This window comes from Chinchilla lanigera, unplaced genomic scaffold, assembly GCF_000276665.1.
Source record: "Chinchilla lanigera isolate Chin_1 unplaced genomic scaffold, ChiLan1.0 scaffold00048, whole genome shotgun sequence".
NCBI lineage: Eukaryota > Metazoa > Chordata > Mammalia > Rodentia > Chinchillidae > Chinchilla > Chinchilla lanigera.
The window spans coordinates 4,664,945-4,689,017 of NW_004955449.1; the positions used below are offsets into that span (position 1 = coordinate 4,664,945).

The 24,073-nt window shown below is 34.5% G+C and overlaps 1 protein-coding gene across 1 annotated transcript in view; it reads right to left on the reverse strand.

Annotated features, from left to right (window-relative positions):
• The window catches only part of Ubr3 (ubiquitin protein ligase E3 component n-recognin 3 (putative)), a 190,361-nt gene that overhangs the window by 81,831 nt on the left and 84,457 nt on the right, over nt 1-24,073 (reverse strand). Inside the window, exons 23-26 of the mRNA XM_013518691.1 lie at nt 23,018-23,191; nt 20,709-21,169; nt 13,972-14,060; nt 534-683 (exon numbers count right to left, since the gene is read on the reverse strand). Coding sequence (XP_013374145.1) covers nt 534-683; nt 13,972-14,060; nt 20,709-21,169; nt 23,018-23,191 — 874 coding nt within the window. The remainder of the gene's footprint in view (nt 1-533; nt 684-13,971; nt 14,061-20,708; nt 21,170-23,017; nt 23,192-24,073) is intronic.

Sequence of the window (24,073 nt, forward strand, 5' to 3'; positions counted from 1 at the left end):
AGGAGGATAGTTGCAAGTTCGAGACCAGCCTGGGCTACAAAGTGAGCTCAAGGCCAGTCTGAACTGCATAGCAAGACCCCGCCTCAAAAAGGACCAAAAAAAAAAAAAAGAATTATTGTTCCCAACAGCTCAAGAAATAAGAGTAGAGCACCTTCAATATACCACATATAGTCATACTATTAAACTGACAATATCTAAAGATTTCAGAACAATTAAATTATCAAGAAAGCTGAACTCCATTATTGGATACCTAGCATTGATAATACACTGTTACACTTTACAAAAACAACTGTGAAACATGTAACAAGATCTTTCTGTTAAGACTTTCTTCCAGTGCTCATGTCTAGAAAAGTGAGATAAAAGGTAAAACCAATAAAAAAAATCTTTGCTATCTGGGCCTAAATCAATCTTTAAAGATCTATACTTCTAACTAGATAAAGTTATAACTTTCATTTAATACAGACAATTGTCCATCTTGTGTATTATGCCTCGGTTCTAAAATTTTACCCACAGAAAAATTACTTTGAGCCTACCTGAGGACGCTTGTAATAGTACAACCAGCCCGGTAGGTCGGTCTTCAGAGGAAGGGCCACTCTGTCCACATATAACACAGTCATATATTGCCTCAGAAACTTGTGGTTCTGCTGTGGTGATTTCCATAGGAATGTCATTCTCAGAAGAATCTGAAGGAAAAGAGTTACAACTCTTAAAATCCCAGTTCGATGAAAATGAAAAAAAAAAATCCACTTCAAATAATTTTAAGCTTCAATATCAATGAAGTTATACAGTAATAAAACTATAAACCCACCTAAGTAAAATATCTACTTAGAAAAAAACAAAACAATGTGAACAGCTGACATAAGGAAAGATGTCAAATGATATGGTTAAATATATTTTTGATGTATCATTTACAAGTAAAACTGAGAGGCAAAGACATCTGCATCAAAAAGAAAAATTTTTAAAGTAACACTTGAAGGAAAGAGGGGAAAGTTGTTTATCTTAATTTTCTTTGAGGCACCAAAAAGAGGAATTTACAATAAGATTGAAGCCTGTGGGGGAAAAAATGGTAGTATACACTAGGGGATAAAAGAGAACAAAGTATTTCTTCCTTATTCCCAACTCTAGTGATTACATCTTGGAAAGAAACAATTATTTATATTCTTATTATGTAAGCAAATCATTAGATATGACCATAATGTAGTAATAAAGCAAAACTATTATAGAAAATAACTATAATCCTCTAATGATAAGATGTCATTAACAACAAGAAATAAAATCTTGAAGCCAGCATGGTGGTGCATGCTTATAATCCCAGCACTCAGGCAGAAGTAGGGGGTTCCCAAATTTGAGCCCAGCCTGGGCAAGAGCAACTTAGTGAGACCCTGTCTCAAAATTTTAAAAGGGCTAGTGATGTAGCTCCGTATGAAGGCCTTGGGTTCAATCTCCAGTAGTGAAGGAAAAAGGAAAGAAAAGCAGAGCAGAGAGGAGAGGAGAGGAAAGAGAAAAATAAAATATTCTGACAATAATGGCTTGTAGATAAACACACTGAAATTCATAATGATCATGTTGCTGCCCATAGTAGCAAACAAATGAATAGAGGACACTGAGAAGACCAGGGAAGCATAAGAGCTTTATAGAATGTGTAAAAGGTGGAGACATCTAAAAGAAAACATATAAAAATACATGTTAGAAATACAAAAAGATGTCCTTTTGATGTTTTTAATATGATTTCATGCAGATAAACACACATCTGATAAAAATTAAGATATATTAAAATTATATCTGATATTTATCTGAGAGGAAAGGAGGCAAGAACCTAAAATGATCAATCTTTGGGTAGTGCCTAATATTAATAAAAATAAAAAGAAGAAAAAAAAAAAAAGGAAAACACATAAATAGAACCAGAGCCAAAAAGTACAATATCTATGTAAATAAAAATCAGTGGTCAAGATGAAAAGAAGACTTCAAAAGAAAGTACCAGAGGTCACTAAGATTTGACATGTGATTCCTTTGGACTTCAGAGAAAAAACTCAGTACAGAATAGGGAAGATGTGCCTCTCCACTCTTAAGTTAGAAGGAGAACAGAAATGCTTGAATAAACTCAGTCTAATTTTAAGTACCAAAGGACATTCAGTAGTCTAATTTTAAGTACCAAAGAAATAGAATTAGCCCTATCTCACACACAAAGATGGTTTTTTTGTTGTTTTTTTTTTTTTAGTAAGTCTGACTGTGAGGAACTTAAAAACCTCAAGGAAACCCTAATACCAAGATGTATCATCAAACAAGTTGTTCTCACCTTAGAGTTTTTAAAAGAAAGGCTTAATAACCCTCTGATTAACACAGTGCTAAAGGCATGAAAACAGGTAACATCCTTTTCATGCATCTTCATAAATTTAGCCTATTGTGGAATGTTTTGTTTACCAAACAGTATAAAGAAATGCACATTTGTACAAACAGTATTTTGTGCTATAATATTCCTTTAATTGTAACACATGCATGCATTATGGTTCAAATAATGAACTGTTAAAGCATCTATTGCAGAGGCAGGTAACTCCTTCAAAAAGTTTGCTTATACATTATCACTTCATTTATAATGTTGTTGGTAAGTCTGTGCTACTCTAAGACTTTGCAACTTACTACAACATAAATGTAAAAGTAAACTCGATTTTATCTTATTGCTGCATCATTGTATAATACATAATTTTCAAAGTTCACGCTTCAACTAATTTATTTATTTATTTATTTATTTATTTATTTTGGTCTTTTTGAGACAGGGTCTCATTATGCAGTTCAAGCTGGCCTTGAGCTTACTTTGTAGCCTAGGCTGGCCTCAAACTCATAACGATCCTCCTGTCTCAGCCTCCCGAGTGCTGGGATTACTGGCATGCGCCACCACGCCTGGCCAAGTAATTTATCCTGATCTTTAATTCTTTGACTTCACTGGGAAATTCGTATGCCTCAAAATAACCCATTGATTAAGTGGGCTAATACCCAAAAAAATGAGTCAAAAGCACTTTCTGAATAGAAATGTTCTATATTGTTACTAAAGTAATGTTATAAGCAGCAATGCTATACATTTATTAAGACTCATTATACACCTTAGATTCATACATTTCACTATATGTAAACCTTACTTCAACATAAAAACAGTGCTAATGGAAATTTTAAGGACATTCAGCAGCAAGCTAACAGAAAGCATCTCCCACAATAGTTCTTTCACTTTAGAGATGTCAAATTCCTCAACTAGAAATTTTCAAACACCAAAGAAGTATTTGCACTTTTAACAGACAACACATGAAAAAATTTGAGTTAATGTCAAATTCATATCACTGTAACTAAATATTTATACTTAGTTAATAAACATCCCAATTTAGTGGCTATCCAATACATATATATCAAATATATTTTATATATATATAAATCTTAGTGACCTCTGGTACTTTCTTTTGAAGTCTTCTTTTCATCTTGACCACTGATTTTTATTTACATAGATATTATACTTTTTGGCTCTGGTTCTGTTTTTTTTTTGTTTGTTTTTTTTGGCTTTTCTCCGGTACCGGGAACCGAACTCACGACCTTGCGCTTGCCAGGCAGGCGCTTTGCCGCTGAGCTAAATCCCCAGCCCCTGGCTCTGGTTCTATTTATGTATTTTCCTTTGTTTTTTTTCTTCTTTTTATTTTTATATATATATTTGATATATATTTAGTGGCTATCAAATATATAGTCATATCTCAAATTCAGAAAATTTAGGTTAACTGTTTACTGCTACATTGTTTTTTACACCAAAATAAGAAACAAACTGAAAATAACATGAATGTCCAATAACAAGATATGGTGGAGTAAATTACTTCAGTATGAACTATTATGAAGTTTTCTTCCCTACCCCCAAATAAAGAAAAGGAAGGAAAAGAAACATAGCATAAAAACAATCGTCCTCACTCTGGGTTGGCTACACAATAAAATCAGCTGAGATTTTCAAAAGATTCCTACACCTGAGCCCTACTTCCAGAAATTTTTCTATAGCAAGTGTATAGAAAAGTTCAGGCATAGACAGTAAAGGAGCTACGATTCTAACTCAAAACCAAAGTTAAGAACTACTGAATCTGAACAACTGGAGAAGACATGGAAATACAGCACTAAGTCTGAGAGCAAGGAAGAGTGATCTCATTTGGTAAAGCAATCAACAACCCCTCCACCCTCCAATAAAAAGGAAAGGAAGGAGAGAGGGAGACTTTATACACAATTACATTTACATATATAAAAGTATAAGAGTATATAAACCAGGTTGTAATAGCCAGTTATAAAAGAAGAAAACACAAATCAGGAACATTTATGTTACTCTCATGTATGTTACACTGCAAGCATGTGCAGACTGTGTCCACAATGAATGTGTACATAAAATAAGATCTGGGATAAAATAAAAGACATTTATATACTTCTTTCTGTGATTTTCATGATACATTATTTAGTGTTTAAAAAGGAAGCAACTGCATAGCATTTATAGAGTTCATGTCAGGAAAAAAACAGTACAAACAAAATCTACTTATGTGGTGTTATGGTTTGTGTCTAGATGTCTCCCCAACAGCCTCATGCAGTCCTAGGCGGGGCTTTTTCAGAGATGGCTGGATCTAGAATGTGTGATGCTGGGAAAGGGTGTATAATTATTAAATTAGTCCACTGACTGGTTTGGCAACCACCCTATGTCAGGTAGCCTAGACAGAAAGGGGCAGAAAGAACCTGCTATTGTCACTTGCTGGTTGCTACTACATTGCCGGCTACGTTCTGCCTGCTCTGCTTTGCCAGGGACTGTTTCTCCTCTGTGATGCCCCATGTCATGCCAGCCTGCCTTGGAGCCAGCCAATTACAAACAGAAACCTATACAAACTGTGAGCCAAATAAATCTTTCCTCCTTTAATCCTAGGTGGTAAGTATTTTGTCTCAGCAATGAGAAAAGTAACTAAGACGTGGTTTATCCCAAAAAAGTGAGATTAAAAAGGAAAATAGACATTAGCTTTGCTATCATATAATTTTGCACAATTTTATTTAGCTGTGTTAAGCATATATTATAATGTTTTTAAATGTTTTGGCTTGATATTAATGTGTATTTTATAAACAGAACAAGTAGCCAAAACATTTTAACTTTTATTTATAGGCTTTATTTTAAAAACAAGCTTAGCAATGCCATTCCTCAAAATCAAACAAATTTATATTAGAAATGACCAATATAAAATGTATTTTTATCCATGAAATCTGATTTCAGGGAAAAAGAATTCAAGTAATTCCTGTTTAATGGAGAGAACAAGAATTTCACAATTTATCACAGCAAAATTTAAAGCCACATGAAAACATTTCATAACATAATGTTTTAACAGCATTGTTGCAGTACCCATAGGTACACAGAAGTATACACTATATACATTCCAATGCCACAAATAGTCAATCCTACCTGAAAGACAGCGAAGTCCACAGGTATGACTGATCCCAAAGAAGTGTAAGAACACAATGGAGAATCTAACATAGTGGGGACTCATATTCAAAAGTGTCCCAAAGCACAAAAAGATGTTTCAGGGAATAAGAAGCAATTAAGCAAAGATCATTCTTTCTCATAATAAGACATGATAACTAAAACCAAATCAAGGTATCACTTCTTTTCACCTACATAATTAGCAAAAATACGTTTGATCGCATATTCTAATAACACGGATGAAGAGAAACTGACACATGGCTGGCGGGAATGTAAAATAGCATAATCTTATGTAGAAAATGTGATTGTATCTAATAAAAATTACATGTGCATTTACCCTATGGCCAGCAATCCCACTTCTAGAAATCTATCCTACAGATATATTTTAAAATATAAAAAGATATATGCACAAGGATATTCACTATACTACTATTGAAACAGCAAAAGAGTAAAAACCCACATGTCCATTAAACAAAAACTGAATAATCTATGAATATCCAGAAAACGAAATATTAGATGACTAGAAAAATGCTACATGAATATCTCTATATACTGCAGGGTGGGATATCCTTTAATATAAGATTAAATGGAAAAACAAAACTAAGGTAGAGAAAGTATGTATATTTTAATATATCTAAGAAGGGGACAGTGGGGACAAATATATATATATCAATATAAATATAGATATAAAATATGTATATTTTGGGATATATTATCAAATATTTCTTACATAAATAGCATATATATTTGCTTTTTTTAAATAAAAGAATAAACAATAAATTAAACTATATTATGAAATAAATATCTCCCTCCACATATACCAATAATAAAAGTCAACAAAATTTTAATGTATTCAGCTCTCAACTGAACTGCCCCTTTCCAAATGAAATCTTAACATACTGGCACTGTGGATAGATGCTATTTCTATCTACTTAGTATCTACTATCCATTCTGCTAACAGAAAGCCTCAATTTTTGTTTCAGGAAAAACCTCCATACCTCCCTCACCACTGTTTTCAATTAACATGACCTGACTGAGGTTGACCCTATAATCAGGTTAGACAAACAGAGTCACATCAAGGATTTTTGCTGTAGCTATTGAAAAAAAAAGAGTTCTTTTCACTTTTCTGTTTTTTGTTTGTTTGTGTGCAAAGCTGGGGATTGAACACAGGGCCTAGCACAAGTTATGCAAGTGAACCACTGAGCTACAACCCCAGTCCCCATTGTACTTAATAAACTTATCCAAATACACTGAATATCCCTTCGATCTTGTTTCTAAATCAGTCAACCAACTAATTTCCAGGTATAATAATTCTTACTGTGCACATGTTCTCATAGGTAACCACAAGCTACCACCATCAACTTCCTTCAAATATGAAGAAACAGTAAAGAGCAGGTAAAATTGGTTGGAAATAGACCAGGCTCTGCCACTTCCTACTATATAACTTTAAATTACTTAATCCCTCTACATCTAGACATCTTTAAAATACCACCTATCTCATAGGTATTCCAGAACTTTCCCAACAACCCTATAAGGTAGGTAGGTAGTATATAAGGTAGGTAGGTACCTATAAGGTAGGTAGTATAAAAATCCTTCATGAACTATGTGAAAGCACCAAGACAGGACGCAGTTAATTACTCCAGTCACTGATGGAACTGAGATAGGAACTCAGTCATGCTGCAGACACCATGTTTATAAGCATGCTTGCACCTCACTGGCTTCCCAATGAAATACAGCCATAATAGTTACAAGGAGCTTTAATAACAGCTTGGGAAATTCTTACATTAAAATGCTGGGTAAAAAGGCATAGTATAAAATTGTATTATACAATATAATCAGTAATATGCATGCCCTCTGGATGGTGCGTTTAGTGATAAAAATTTTTCTTTTTTGCTTTTCTGCACTATATAATTTTCACAACTAACATATAGCATATTTAAAATCAAAATTCCCCAATAAATTCTTACTCTATATCAAGCAGCTGAATTCTCAATTTTGTTTCACTTCAGCCATACCTATCTGACAAACTTTAATGGGTCAAAGTTATACTGACTCCTACACCTAGACAGTAAAACTTGTAGGTGACACTGATCAGGAAAGAAGTATGAAATGTAGAAGTGAGCTGCTTCACGTAGAAAACTTTGTAACTATAAAAAGACATTAAACAACAGGTAAGCAAGAATACTAAGTGGAAATTTGTTGCATTCAGAAAGGTTTTTGTAGTTAAATTATTACCTAATGATATATTTTGATTAGAGTATTATAAAGTACTGTGTGACATAAATTTGAAATAATCTGTATGTTATTAGACAAGGAATTTTTATACAACAAAGATATAGGCAAAATAAGAAAGAAGCAACTATAAATTATATGCATTTTAAAACACAGATGTGAAATAAGATAAAAAGACAAAAAGGAATCTGACAAGTGAAGTAGAGGATTAGGCCAAGAATAAACAGTACAGTAGTACTGCTAGGTAGTATCTGAGGTGTGGGGCCTGTTTCACATGTTAATAATATAATGCAAAATGCCATATGCAAAAAAAGGAAATAGTCATCAGAGGCAAATCAATGTGTGATTTTATAAGTTTTATCTCAGGCAACATCTGAAAACTGGGGTGTCAATGGGTTTGTTTAGAATCAGATATCTTTATAAAGGGGCTGAGTTATGAATAAAGAGAATCTACAGTCAGCATGGTCCAGAGTACCACTGGTGTGGCTGTGACCTACAGAAAGAAACCAAGTGCTCATGCATCTTTATTGCCTCACCTGTCACCACTGAGGCATGCAAGAATCAGGTATGAGAGGCAGTGCAGCTCATTATCCTGATGACTTTTGAGAACTGCCTCTGTTTGCTAGCCATCATGTCTGCTTAAACCCTCAACTGTTCTTTCTATGCCCTGGTGACTGCCAAAATAGTAAGATTTAGGAGAGAGAGTCAATATCCTTGAAGAAACATAACATTTAGATCTATGATCTTGAATGAACCCTAAGCATTACTTATCAGTTTTGTTTACCAATATCTACCACTCCATTTTCACCTGCCAGAACTCACTTTTTATTTAACCCTGAAAACTGAAGCAATCAAATCAAATATAACCCTCCTAAACCTGCCCCTTACCTACACCCAATGGAATTTACCTCCATCTCCTTCCACTTTTCCTCCTCCCCTCCATCTCCTCAGTGGGATGAGTGACCCTTCCCCTATTGAGGACACCATCAGATCTCTTCTGGGTACTTTGTATAATCAATTTCTCAGGAACTCATTTTTGTTTTATCTCAGGAGTGGGAGATAGAAGATAAAAAACAATTTCTAAAAGTATTAACTAGGCTCTTTTTCTTAGTTCCTAAAATTCTAAACAAGCTGAAAGGAATAAAACAACTGTGCCAAATTAGATAAATCACCTCACAATAAAAAGACTAAGAGACCTCAGGACTTAGAAGTATACACTCCTTAGTAAGGTGCACTAAAAAATAGTAATAATAATCTATACCAATTTTAACAATAATTTCACTGATTAACATAATACAAGTCTGGTATCTTAAAGTTATTTTCTTTATTTTGTCAGAAAAGTAATTTTCTTAGGTATAATGTAGTGTATTTGTGTAGGAAAATATTTTTAATCCTAGGACATGAATGCTTAACTATTTACAAGTGAAACAGCAAACTGACGCCTGCAATTTACTTCACTTATTAGAGAGAGAGAATGAGAATAACAATACAGAAAAATGGTTATGAGGTGATGCTTCTATCAGTATATATAGTATATACAGTTGTTTACAATACTTTTCTTTCAGGTTCTGTATGGGTAGAATTTTTCGTAAAAAAACTTCATGTTGAAATTATTTCATTTTGGTAAAAAATACATTTTTATATGCATATATACTTACAAAAATATTAGAACACAGCCTAGCTTAGGAAATGTGGTAGTAAAATAATAATATTATTGACTTTGTTGTTATTGTTGTTGTTATTCATGTTTTCCAAGTTTCTACAACGTAATTTTAATGCTTTTGTAAAAATAGAAAATTTAACCTTATACCTACAGCAATACATATTACCAAGTGCAGACAAGTCCTCAATATATGATCATTTGACTTTTGATATTTCAACTTTACATTTGTGCAAAACCAATGCACATTCAACAGGAACCATACTTCAAATTCTGAATTTTGATCTTGTCCTAGGCTAGCAAATAACGTATAATATTCTCACAGTGCTGGACAGTAGTGGAGAGCCATAGCTCCCAGTCAGCCAAAACAAATGCTGCACAGTGGACTACACTACTATGCTATGATGTTCAGTGTGTTAGATGTACCAGCTACATTTTCAACTTGACAATATTTACAACAGATTTAATTTAAGTAACTCCACTATAAGTCGCCAAGCATCTATACCTGATTCAAGACAACAGGCTGAACATGCTTTGTCCCTCATTCGTTCTAAAAAAAAAAAAAAAAAACTACTGAAATGAAAATAGAGAAATACATGAAGAAATAGTTCCACAAGAATATAACAAAAGAATGAAGTGCTGGAAAAAGTTTCACCAACAAAGAAGAGACATCAATAAAATTTTTGAAAGACTGGAGCCTGCTGGGGATATAGCTCAGCAGCACAGCACCTGCCTGGCAAGCATGAGGTCATGAGTTCAATTCCCGGTACCACAAAAAAAAACAAGATTGGAGGAAGACATGTTTTCAGCATGAAAGAAAGCCATAAGAGCTGCAACAATCTAAATGCTATGAGAAAGTTACACAAAAAGAAAATTTATCTGTCCATTACAATGTCAACTCAGAATCAGCCAGTGAAACAGAGGACAGGAGCCACTGGGTGGGGTAACTCTGAAAACAGTAATTATTTGAAGGACTATATACATACACTTCACTGCTTGGGACCCCTCCTTTAATCCCTGACTGAACAGAGCATCCAAGTGGCTTGACACTGAAATTTCTTTTCCAAAGAAACTGAACAAGCTGGTTAGAGAAAACTGGAGCTTCTGACAATAGTGTTAGCACTTGGGACCCAAAAACCGAAGTGTCTGCTGTCCTCCCATCCATAAATGAGGTCTGAAGGTCAACTTGCCTCTCCCCTATATACAACGATCATCAGGCAAATGAGGGTAACTAGCAACATGACTCTGTAAATGTATGTAGGTATGAATGTATGTATGTATGTACGTATTTATTTGTCTTTTTGAGACAAGGTCTCGCTATGCAGTTCAGGCTGGCCTTGAGCTCACTTTGTAGCCCAGGCTGGTCTCGAACTCACAATGATCCTCCTGCCTCAGCCTCCCAAGTGCTGGGATTACAGGTATGTGCCGCCATGCCCGGCTGACCTCTGTAAATTTAAAAAGCAATTCATAAGAATAAAGAATAATTTAGAGAGGAAAACAAAAAATATCCTAAACACATTTAGAAAGATTTTTTAAAAAAACATCTATACACAAAGAACAAGATACTAAAAAAAGGAAATCTCTGAGTATATAAAGTAAAAAGAACAATTAAAAAAGATAAATGACATAAAAATGTAAGGGATCCATCTAGGAGATTTACTATCCAACTTAGTATCCCTAACAAGAGAATGTAAGGAGAAAAGTATTGCAATACTTCTCTATAACAAATTACCCTCAAAGTTCAGTGATTTAAAACATTTATTTAACAGTTTCTGAGAGCAAGGTGTCAGAAGCAGCTTAGCTTTATGGCTGGTTATAGCTCAGGATCTCTCCTAAAACTGCTGCCAAACTATAAGCCAGCCATAGACACCTAAAGGCTCAATTACCACAGAGAATCTCATGCACATGACTGTTGGCCAGAGGCCTCAGGTCTCTTCATAAGCCTGCTCATGACATGGCAGCTGGATTCCCCCAGCATGAATACTTCAAGACAGAAGTCATAATGACTTTCATAAAGCAGCCCTCAAAATAGCATACCGTCACTTCTGGCATATTCTATGGTCATGCAGACCAGAGCTGATGCAATGTGGAAGAAAACTGTCCAAGGCATAAATACCAGTAGGCAAGAATCATTGAAGACCATCCTGAAGATGGCTACATCAATGATCAAAAAATCACAAGAACAGTTTTCTTAGAGCTTCAAAAATAGCAATCTACAGATTGGAATGATACAGCAAATCCTAAGAAGAAAGAGAAAAAGATCCTCATAGGTACAAATGATAATAAACTTTCAGATCTCTAATAATCAGATAATCATAAAAGCAACACAAAGAAGGGAAAAATGCTTGCCTACAGGGTGTAAGAGTCATATGGCTACCAGAGTTCTCATTAAATAAGTGGTAAAAGACAAAGGAGCAATGCCTGCAGTTTTGACAGAAAATGTTATGAACTTGGCATTCTACATCCATCTACATTAACAATCAAGTGTGACAGTAGAAGAAAGTCTCTTCTAGAGATACAAAAAATCAGGGTAGCCTCCACACAAACACTATAAAGAATCTACGCAAGGATGCACATCCACAAAGCAAGAGGGAGAGACAGAGAAACAGAGAGCCAGAGAGAAACAGAGACAGAGAAAGGAAGAAAGAGGGCGAGAGATGAGACAAGATGAGATGCTGCAAACCTCTCTCAAGGAAATGATCGCACAGCATGCTAGAAAGCAAATGGACCTCACTGTGAAAGCATTCCATGTAAAGAACAGGATGATTATGTGAATAGAAAAATAGAGACATTAAAAAAATACAATTTTTAAAATAAAAATGGAAAGTGGCAGTTGAAACTTCAAGGAAAACAAAAGGCAGTATGATAAAGTCATGGTCCAAACATAAATAAATATAAAGTTCTATGAGTTATGGCCAGGCATGTTGGTGTTCTCCTGTAATCCCAGCACACAGGAGGCTGAGTCAGGAGGATCGCCACAAGTTTCAGGCCAGCTTGGGCTATATGGTGAGTACAAGGCCAATCTAAACTACATAGCATACCCTTTCTCAAAACAAACAAAAAAAGACACACCTTCAAAGTTCTATGAGTTTTACCAATCAAGGAACTATAAGACATAAAACTAGGTACTAAAGACAGTCTCCTTAAAGTAATCTGGGAGTCAAACCACTATAAGCAAAAAGAGTAAATGGTTGCTTGTGTATTGTTTAACCTCATACTCAACAAGCATAACAAAATAATACTATACAAATACTGTTCATTGTGTTTCAATCTTTGGAAGGAAGACATTATTGCAACTGTAAAACAAAATGATAGCAACTTTGACAATTTAAAAGTAAACTAGCTGGTAAAAAGCAAATGGAAGAGATTAGGAATAAAAAATGAAAGGAATGGTAGAAGTGCTTACTAGTTCATTTTATTTGGAGTACTGAGACACTGAGTACTGTATATATTTATTATAAACTTGTCAAATATGCACAAACAAAAACAATTACCAGTTTGTAAGAGAACAAGATAAAAAAAAGAGCAAAAGATAAAGCAGTATCAATAAGCTAAACTCTTGTTTTTCCAATTTTAGTATATGCCGCCAAAGCAAGCACAAACCCTTGTTTTTCACATTGTGAAAATCAACTGATACTAAATCCCATGAACAGAAATATGAAAATATTCTTTTCATAAAAGTTAAGTAATGTCCTGAACATAAACTTCACTGTTAATCATTTAGAAGACATGAGACTAAATCTAGACTGATCTCTTCTCCACTCTTCTTCTGGGCACTGGTTAAATGTGCCTATAGGCACTAAAAGGTGTGAAAATATATACGTGTGCGTGTGTGTGCATGTGTGTGTACACTAAATGCATGGTTTTTGCTTCCCCTCCCCTCTCCCCAGCAATCCTGTCTGGAAGAGGAATGGAGAAGAAGGGGGACAAGAGAAAGGGGAGGGAAGGAAGTGAAAAAGAGGAAGAGAAGGAAGGAAGGTAAAGAAAGAAAAAAGGGAGGGCAATAAGGAAGGAGGAAAGGGAGCAGAAGGGAGCAGAAAGGAAGGAAGGAAATCATTGGAATGTAAGAAATAGTCATGGAAGGGAGTATCTTGGTTAACTTAAGACTGCGATGACAATTTAGTCTTCTTCAATGTTTGTAAAAGGTTATTCATAGCAATCTACCTACATACAGGAACACAGCATTCCTTCTCATTGTAAAACTCCTAAGGCTAATTAAAATGGAACTAAAAACTGCATCTGATTTTTACAAGTACTGAAGTGGGCAGAAAGAGGAGACACTAAAAGTATTTGAAAACTGTTATAAAGATCTTAGACTAATTACATGGCAAAAGATCGAAATAAATAAGCAAATACATACTGATAGACCTCACAAATCTAAGGGATAGTTCAATAAAAGGAACAGAGGGAGTTTACTGTATTGCTACCATCAGGAAAATCTTCCCAACAACTGAATGGACTGTCTATAATGAAGACCTGGTTCCCCATCACTGTTGTTTAAATAGAAACTAGAAATCGTCTGTCTATAATGTTTACAAATGGAAGATTTGACTAGATCATCCCTCACATAGTAACTATAATTATGAAAGTTCTAAACTAAAAAATTCTGACTTACCAACATCCATTGCAGTTTCCATAAAGCTTTTCTGTCGTGAAGCAAATTCTGCAAGCAATTTCTGCTGCCTCTCTCTAGCCTTTTGTCGCCTAGATTAAACAGAAATAAAGTTATAAGTACCAAATGTACTTAAAACTATTCTATTGTCTCTGAGGAATACAGAATATATGAAAATCCCATCATATAGTAGAAAACAATCTAGATTATGTATTAAATTTCATGTAAGATTGTATTGTTTTTAAGGATTCTAATGCTTTAAAAGGGCTTCAATATTACTGACTTGATAAGAAAAAATAAAAGCCAAGATTTAATTTAAAATGTGAAATAATAAAGTAGACAGAAAATTTGGACTTTCAACAACGGAAATCCTGGGGGATATATCAGATGACCACAAGAACAGCAAGAGTCTTTTTTCAGCAAGGGACTAAAATTTAACCCCAGGCACAAGTGACAGTAAATTAGTTGCTATAAAAAGCCAAGATGTTTAGATTTAAACAAAATGTAAAAGATTAATTATATTTATTGTTATCCTAACAATAAGTCTCTTCTAATAGAGGATGAGTAGAAGCCAGTAAATTTCCCATTTCTACTAAGAGACATTCCAACTTAGTTTATGTGGAGGTACAAGAACGTGAAAGAGTTTTAAACAACAAAAAAAAATTCATATTCCAAATCTAAGTATAAATAGTCCCTTGTGTTAATTCATTATGTTTTTATTATTTATCCCTTATCTATTTCTTACCTAGGTCCTATGAGTATTTTAATTCGAGATTGGTACCAAATAAATCCCCAATACCAACTCAACAGGCCCACAACATAAGACAATAAAACTAAACTAATAAAGAAAAAACACAGGATTCCCCAGATTATGTGATACTAACAATACTAGTGAACACAAAATTTACTCCTAGTAAGAGAAGGTTAAAATAGTAAAACAGTGTAATTGTAAAAAGAGTGGGAAGAAAGAAAAGAAAAAGGTTAAAAAGGCAAGTTATAAGTTAACTCATCAGTAGTTGAATAAAGAGGAACTGATCATAGCCCATGATACAAAGGACATAATAATATAAAGGGGATAATACAGCAGTGTCTTTTAATGACTATTATATCTGTATAGTATAAAAGTCAAATCATTGGGTTAAACTGAAATTCTATGTAGGTATATGTATGAAAAGTCTAGAAGAATTTTTATTAATCTGAAATGATTCAAAAATAGCACAGTATTTAGAAAAATGAAATACTAACAGTAATTTTTTTATTATTTGCACATCTGCTCTGTTATGGTTTGTGTCTGAATGTCCCCTCAAAGCCTCATGCAGTCATGGAGCAGCTTCTACAGTTTAGGATTGATTCATGGTCCAATGCTGGGATTATGGGTGTGAATGCTACACCTGCCCTGGGGCGGGTAGTTTGTATACAATATGAGGGAGGGAAAGAGGCTTGCTCTTGTTGCTTTTGCTGTTTTCTGCCGCCATGAATGGTTGCCCTTTGCCATGTGCCACTCTGCCTCACAGCCAGCCAAGTACAGACTGAAACCTCCACAAACCGTGAGCTAAATAAACCTTCCCTGCTTTAATTTGGGTTGTCAGGTATTTTGTCTCCACAATGAAAGAAAAGTAACCAAGACATGCTCTCACCAAATTAATGCAATGATAAAGTGAAATGCCATGGTCCACCTCACCATAAGAAGTTACACATTTTTGCCAATAACATTCAAAAAATTTTTAATATTCTAACATTCATAGATAATTTAGGATCCACATAAGAAAATCTGCCTTATTATTTTGTCACTATAACTCTTTTACATTGCTTTTGAGCCAAAATATTACCCAGGGTAATCACTCACCTTATTCATCAAAGTTAATTCTGAATGATACTGATCATTTCAGAAAAATAAATCTATCTCTCCCCTCTCTTCCCTTCCTAAACATAGAAAGTGCCTACCACTGCATGGTACAGGGTGTCAGGACCCAACAGTCTGGCATAAAAAAGGAACTCGTGGGAAAAAAGACTGCAAGAAAATGATCAGAGAGTTTCATATATATACAAGGAATGGAGATTATGAGTGAGTTATAAACATGGAAAGAAAGAAAACAAAAATGACTACTCTGGTATCATATTGGAATTGTATCAGGATAAATTAAGAATTTTCAAAATACACAGACAGACATGAAAATATATTTCTCCCTCTCCTGCCCCCAATGTAAACAGACATACAGAGACACACACTCACTGTCCCCAGCCCTGTCCACTAGGAGGACCTGAAAACAGCTACTCCCTATTAAAATAAGCATGTAGTGTGTGGTTTCTAAATACTGTTTTCTACTAAAAAATCACCAGGACTCTGGAGAAATGGCTAACTTCAAGTACAAGATGAGCTTGGAAGATCTAATTTCCCTAGAAAATAAGAACACTGCCCTAGAAAACAAGAAATTAAGAACATAAGATGAGGTCTTACTAACTGTCAAGGCTTATCTCAACTTTTAGGCTCAAGTGATCTTCCTGCCTCCCAAAAACTTTGACTACAGTCGAAGAATTATGGGGATTGAGCAAAAGGACACAAACACCAGCTTTGAAGGAATTCCTAGTGTGACCTAGGAAATCTAGAATAATTCAAGCATCAAAATGAATAATGAGCACATCTGATTATAACCCACAAGATAAAATAGGAACCCATGAGTTCATACTAATAAAAATAAGTAATATATTGGAAGTAGGTAAGAAATGGAACATTATTATATGTCAAAGTATCTCTCCACAAATTAAGTATTAATCACAAAGGAGGGAAAAGATAACTTAACCTTGAAAAAATGTAGAAGACACGCTTGTAATTAAGTGATCAAATTTAGCCACCAGTAATGAAATTAACTGAAATCATGTGACACCTGATCAGATGCAATGAAAAGAACACTCCACTGACATTCCTGCCAAAGATGCATAATTGGAAGCTGAACAGGTAAGTCCTAACTGAAGTACATTCCATAATGTCGCTACTATACTGTAATCACCAGCAGTACCAAGTCACAAAAATAAAAACTGAAGAAACTGTTCATTTATTGCAAGAGACAAAAAGACAATTAAATGAAACAACTGATTATAAAACAGACTGAACAATCATTTAAACCTGAGCTCTAAGGATTTAATCATAATCAAATACAGTGTTAACTCCTTTTTTTTTTTTTTCTTCTTTTGAGATGAGGTCTTACTAATTGTCAAGGCTCACCTCAACTTTTAGGCTCAAGTGATCTTTCTGCCTCCCGATAACTGACTGCAGTCACATGCTACCACACCTGCCTTAATTTTCTGACTTTGGTGATAGCAATGAGGTTATGTAGGAAAAAGTCCTTACTTCTAGGAAATACATACGAAAGTACTGTGAAGTGAAGGAGCACCACACCAGCAAATTACTCTAAAATGTTTCAGGGTGTTCCTTGCATTGTCTTTAAAACATTTGTTAGTTTAAGATTGCTTTGAAATAAAAAGCTTATAAAAATTAAGTCCAGTCTCGAAATGAAAGCAAACAAAAAATGCTACTGATGTTCAAACTCTAATAGACCTCCAAAATTGCTATGAGGAACATCAGAATCTTGACAGAACATATGTTTAGACTCCTATATCAGTACTTTGTCAATTTATAAGATTTGATATGCTTCTTTAATTAAGGCCATCCCAAGTTCACCTTTAAACATGTACATGAACATTTAAAATAAAAATGTCCATAGAGAGGATTTCAAATCTAAACATGAAAAATAAGAAAATCTTAAGTGGGGGCTGGGGATTTAGCTCAGTGGCACAGCACCTGCCTGGTAAGTGCAAGGTCGTGAGTTTGATTCCCGGTACCGGAAAAAAAAACAAAAAAAAGAAAACTTCAAGTGTAACTGCTTGACATTAGAATCAAGATGCATTCTTAGTATCAGTTTTCTATGTAACCAGAAATGGAATGTCATTGTGGGGAATATTTTTCTTAATCTAGGCTATTTCTTTACTAAAATTGGGCATAAGTTTAAATAAAGACCTTTAACACAAGACATAAACAAGTTCTGGTAGATTCAGTACATTTCAGAAATATTCCACTATTATCCTGGAGATGAAGACATTGAAGTTGCATATTACTACAACCAGCTAAGATTTCCAGTTTGCAACATTTTCTATTGAGTTAATTTATCATGAAAGGGATACCAAGATTGCCTATAGCTGGAATACTGGGAAATGGATCATCATTAAGTGTTTATGAACTGTTCTGCCTTATTATAAAACTTAATCTAGCATGGAGAATGCACAAGTGAAAACAACCTCTTAATTCACAGCTGTCTACTACAGAATTAGCTTCATGTGCTTGTCAATACCATAACTATTCAAAGGAAATCTAAAAATTTTACAGTATTATTTATCACAAGAGCATTCAGACCTTTATTTAAAAAAATCTAAACTATGTCCTCCAGTATATATGTTATTAGTAATAACTACAAAAATCCCTAACAAATAAACTGTCATTCACCTAATGTCTATCTTCCATATTTAAAAAAAAAGACACTATAATATAATCAGAAGGAAACACCACTAATTTAGAAAAAGTTTACCAAAATCAAAATCCTACCTGGTTTTCAACCTTCTACTTTTATCAGATTATTAACCTTAGGTGGTTACTAAATTAAAAGTAATAAGTTGGCATCTAAAGTATAGGTTATTTCTTTATAACTTCTATTTATAAAGTGCAATACTATGAGAATGGAATAGAAATGTTCCTAAATCCTTAATCTACATAGGTTTTTATGTACATCTTTCATATGAATTTTCTGTGACAAACTTTTTATTACACCAGGAATGAAGTACTGTCACTAGATATGTAACTAAAATTGCTCTTGATACTGTTACAAAGGATGACCTCCTAACCAGCAAATCAAATGGGACTGCAGTTCTTATCTCACCTTTTACTGAATAATCTCAGTGACTGCTTTTGGCTGAACTCTTGGGCCTTCTCAACTGCCACTCATTCCAGTTTCCCTCCTACTCCACTCCAGCCACTCCTTCAGTCAACTTTGTAGGTACCCCTCCCACAGCCATTCCCTTTAGTGTTTTTCCTCAAGTTCTTATAGTCTTTTTATCTGCCGACTATGCATACTCTCCCATATACAAGGCTTCCACTACTACCTTGATGAAAAAAATCTGTAGTTCTAAGAATTCTCCCTGAAGACACAAACCCTCTAGCTAGATACCTTCACTAGGATGTCCTCCTGAAACTCATTCACGGCCAGAACTGAGCGTATCGATTTTATTGCTAAACCTTAGCCCCCTCCTAAAACTCCTTATCTTGGTAAACAAGGACAGCATCCAAATGGAGCTGTAGGAACAATTTATGACTTCTCCCTCAACTCCCATAGCATACTGATCATCAAGTCTGACATGTACCTGCTAAATATCTCATATATACCTCCTTTCCTTGTCATCCTAGGCCCTTTGCCACACCTGCCCACCTAGATTCTTAAATTGCCTGGTCTCCCAGTTGCCAGTCTTACCCCACTCTAATCCACCTGCATGTGATTTCACTGCATATTAATCCCCTTCTTAAAATCCTTTGGTGGCTTCCCTGTAACCATTTACATTAAGTGCCAGCTCTAGGATACCTGGTTACTTTCTTGCCCTTATGTCCTACTGCTCCCACTAACACACCCTGCACCAAACATAGTATTCATTCCACTAGTAACTATCTGTTTACTGGTCTATCCCCTCACTACAGTATCACTTCCTCAAGGTCAGGAAGTCCAGCACTGAACAAAACTTTATAGTCTACACCCAGAAGAGAGCCTGGTTAACGCTGGAGAGGGGCAGGTTTTGGTATAAAATCCATGTTAGGTTTTCCCTGATGATTCAACCTATAACTGCCTATATTTAGTTTTAAGAGTACCGACAAAGATAAAATTAGAAAATAACTCTAAAGTACACTTCAGACTATCAAATGATGTCTTTTTCATACTGCTCACAACAGTACAGAGAACAATCTGTCAACAATGATTTTTACCACCAAAAAGAGAGGACTTAAATAATAAAAGTCTAGGGTTCTTTGATTTGTTTTGTCTTTTTGAGACAGGGTCTCGCTGTGCAGTTCAGGCTGGCCTTGAGCTCACTTTGTAAGCCAGGATGGTCTCAAACTTGCAGTAATCCTGCCTCAGTTTCCTGAGTGCTGGAATTACAAGCGTGTGCCACCACACCCAGCTAGAGTTCTTAAAATAGTAACTGAGATAATCCCTTTCAGCTTTCTATAAGGGAAAGTATGTACCTTAACCATCTAACTGTTGCTTGCATAACCATATAATTGTTGCTTCCACAGACAAATTTGTTTTAGAGAAATTAAATCAATACGATGTTATTTATAACCTCAGAGAAGTGAGCAACGACAATCTTGAATTCCATCTGAAAAAAACAATTTCTAATGTCCTGGTCTTCTAGCATTATGGGAATTCATCAGAAAACATCCTCTTCTTCCTGTGCTTGCTCGCTCATGCGCTCTCTCTCTCTCACACATACACACACATACACACCTTCCCAGTCACTCAGGATTCACGCTGTCATGTTTATGACAGCAGGATAGGCGATAAAGACGAAATCATCAAGAAACAAGTAGTGACAACGTACATTTTTTCTTACAAACCAATCAGCTATGACTGTAACCAAAAAAGGAGAAAATTAAGTCAATCTTCAACTGTACCACGCACACTTAAAACATTAAAAATAGAAATTACCTTTCTTCTTTGTCCAGAGTTTTCTTCTCTGCTGCAGTGATTTTTTTGGGTGGTACAGGAGGGGTCACTTTTCTACATATCTCTTCAATGATGCGTTTGTTCATTCTGCTTTGCAATGCAGCTTTTAGTAAAATTCTTTCGACTGCAGTTATACCATCTCCATGACTGTATTTAGGAATTTCTGGTTGAATTAAAACTTCAATGTCATCAAGCCACGGAGGATAATAGGAGTTTTGTTTTCCTGAGAGTTTGTGGTGAAGTTTAATAAGCAAAGACAATATACTTTCTTTAATCTCCAAAATGGCTGTTGTTAACTGGGGAGTAGAACCAGGTGCAGACCATTTACTTGAAGTTTTGGGACGAACCACCTGATTTGCTTCACTGGTACTACGATTGATGATCTCCTGAAATTTCTTTCTGCGCTCTGCTACTAAGCTGAAAACTTGAGCTGTGCCAGAATTCTACCAGTACAAATGAGAAAGAAATCAAGAAAAGTTACTCAATATGAGCTCTAAAAATACATTACTACATTTCCAAACGAAATGCTCAAAGTGTCATCCAAAGATTTATTCAATAGTTTGGCTCTTAAAGTCTATCCCTTCACCTCTCTTTCTCAAATAGATTTAGTCCCATTTAATCTGGAAACAGCAATAAGAAAAAAGAGTATCGGCAATAACACCTCTTTCTAAACCTCCTCAGTATAACTACAAAGAAAAATAAATAAAACTTAAGCAATATCTATAGTCATGCTGAGGACAAATCATAAACTAAATTTCTCCAGTTTAAAGGAAAAAAAGCTCTTCTATTCACCGTTCTAAAGAAAACTATACTCTTCGCTAATTTCAGAAAGATTGCTATAGTTTCCAGGTAAGAAAATTATGGTTTTCTTTTTAATTTTCTAAGTTAACAAATCTGAACCAGTAATTAATTTCACTTTTAAGAAACTTCAAAGTTTAAAAATTATTTCTCACAAATGATTAGTTATTGCATTAAAATATAAATATAAAAGATCAAATTGATTTGTTTCACATTTGAATATTACTGTGATTTGTTATTTAAATAGATTTTTTAACTGTTTTCCTCAATAATTTATCTTCTAAATAGGCTTTTTGCTAAAGCAGTCAAACTGCATGAGTCAGTTTAATGTATTTCATCAGCTTTTAAAGAGAGCACAAAGACAATGCCCGAAATGAGTATGCGTTATTTTTTAACATCCAAGATCTTTTATTTTTAAAGTACTGCCTTCAAGATAGGCAAAGACTGCCCTTACAGAGGTTCCAATATTTAAATTAAAACCCCTTATATGATGTTCACAGCACAAGCACATTAAAAACAAAGTTTTTTACAAATAGACTCTATGAAAAATGTCTGATTCAACACTCACAAAAAAACTAGTTTGTAGGAACTAGGACAGTTTAAGTATAGTGAGTTGGCATGTCATTTCAAATTTTTCATTTCTGCTTTAATTAAAATTAATTAAGCTACATGCAATGAGCGCTGTTTTTCAAAATGAGTCCAAATACACAACATATAGAGTTTAACATTTTACGGGCTTATCAAAATAAATTAATTGCCATGGAAGCCAAAACAATATTTTTAAATGGACATGCTGCTAGCAATTAAATTTATTTTTATTTAAAAAATAGTGGAGTCATTTTTTTTTTGGAGTCATTTTTAAGATGTTAGTAACTGCTTCAAAGTTAAATGTAAATAGGTCCAAATGTGCCACTATAACTGATCCAAAATATTTCTAACACTAGTAAGAAAAATACACTATTAACTATTCAGTGTTATTTTTGAGAATAATAATAATGCAAATCTTCTTTAAAATGAAGACTAAATAGCTTTATTTTTTAAAAAACACATATAAATTAAAGAAACTTTTGGGGGGCAGGGTGCTGAAGATAGAACCCCAGGCCTCATGAGCGCTAGGCAAGTACGGTACCACTAAGCCTCACAACCAGCCCATGAAATTGTTTTTAATTTGGCCATATTAATTGAACACACACAACACACACAAATACTGCAATGTGGGTTTTTTTTTTCTTTCCCATTTCCAGTTAAAGCCATGTTGCTAGTTAATGCAAACATCATACACATCTACCTCTCTCTGAAGAACTTTAGGTGGTCGTGAACGCTGGTAGGTTAAAGGAAAAAGACCGGTGAGGCAGAAGTTGCTTAAATATATTAAAGGAAATAAAAGACAGTTTAAAGTTATCTATAACCACATTCTTTTTTCTTCTGGATATCACAATGTGATCCAAACAATATCTCCCAACAAACATAAAGTGCTTCCCTAAAACACTTACTTGTAATGAACCCAAACTATCAGAGCTTGTACTTGCAGGTGGGTCTCTCTTCACCTCAGGAGCAGTCTCTGGAACTCTCACTCTAACATAGTTTATAAAGTGCCGCATGTTTGATACTAAGTTACTCCCAGGAAACCAACTGTCATGACAACGTTCTGGTCCAGCCATTGATACCTAAAACAAACATAACCAATATGAAAGCTTATCACTTCAGTTGTAAGGTACAATGGAGATGTAACAAGGCCAAAAAATCATCTAGTGCCTGTCATACTCCTAAATTCCTTTACAGTCTCATCCACAAATTATAAAGTAAATAAATTTAAATAAAACCAAATTGAATAATAAATATAATAATAAATTTCTCAATAGTAACATGGCTAACTCTAGTAAAATTATCAAACAACTAAAACATATATTTTTCAATCTGGAAATTCTTGTTTTTGCTTTTGCTTTAGCTGTTACTATGCTATGTTGCATCTGTCTTTCTGGGTAGGAGATGAGAAGAATCTTACGTTAGTAAAATTTTATTAAAATTATTTTGTGGTAGTAACTATTCCTTTGGAAATAATACTTCTGAAATCCTGAAACACATTAACAACTTGTATTCTTCACTACTTTAAACTTTTTCTCTTTTTTTTTTTTTTTTTTGCGGTACTGGGGCTAGAACTCACGACCTTGCGCTTGCCAGGCAGGCGCTTATGCCACTGAGGTATATCCCCAGCCCCAACTTTTTCTCACTTACTTATTCCATTATCTTAAAATCTGGAAAGAATGTGCTACTAAAAAAAAAACCCTAATCAAATTATTAGAATTAATCAATGTTTTAACCATAACACCAAAATGCATCAACCACTTTTCTTAGGTTAATTCTTGTGATACGAACAATAAATCTCAAATTCTGAAATTCCATAAGTGAAGTAATTTCATAAGTATCAATGCAAACTCTAAAAGACCTCTATGTATTTGGAAGCCAACAGTGACTTTTCTAATATCGGCAGTTCCTTAGAAGATCCTACACGAGTATGAAAAATTCCTCAGTACACTTTTTTACATCAG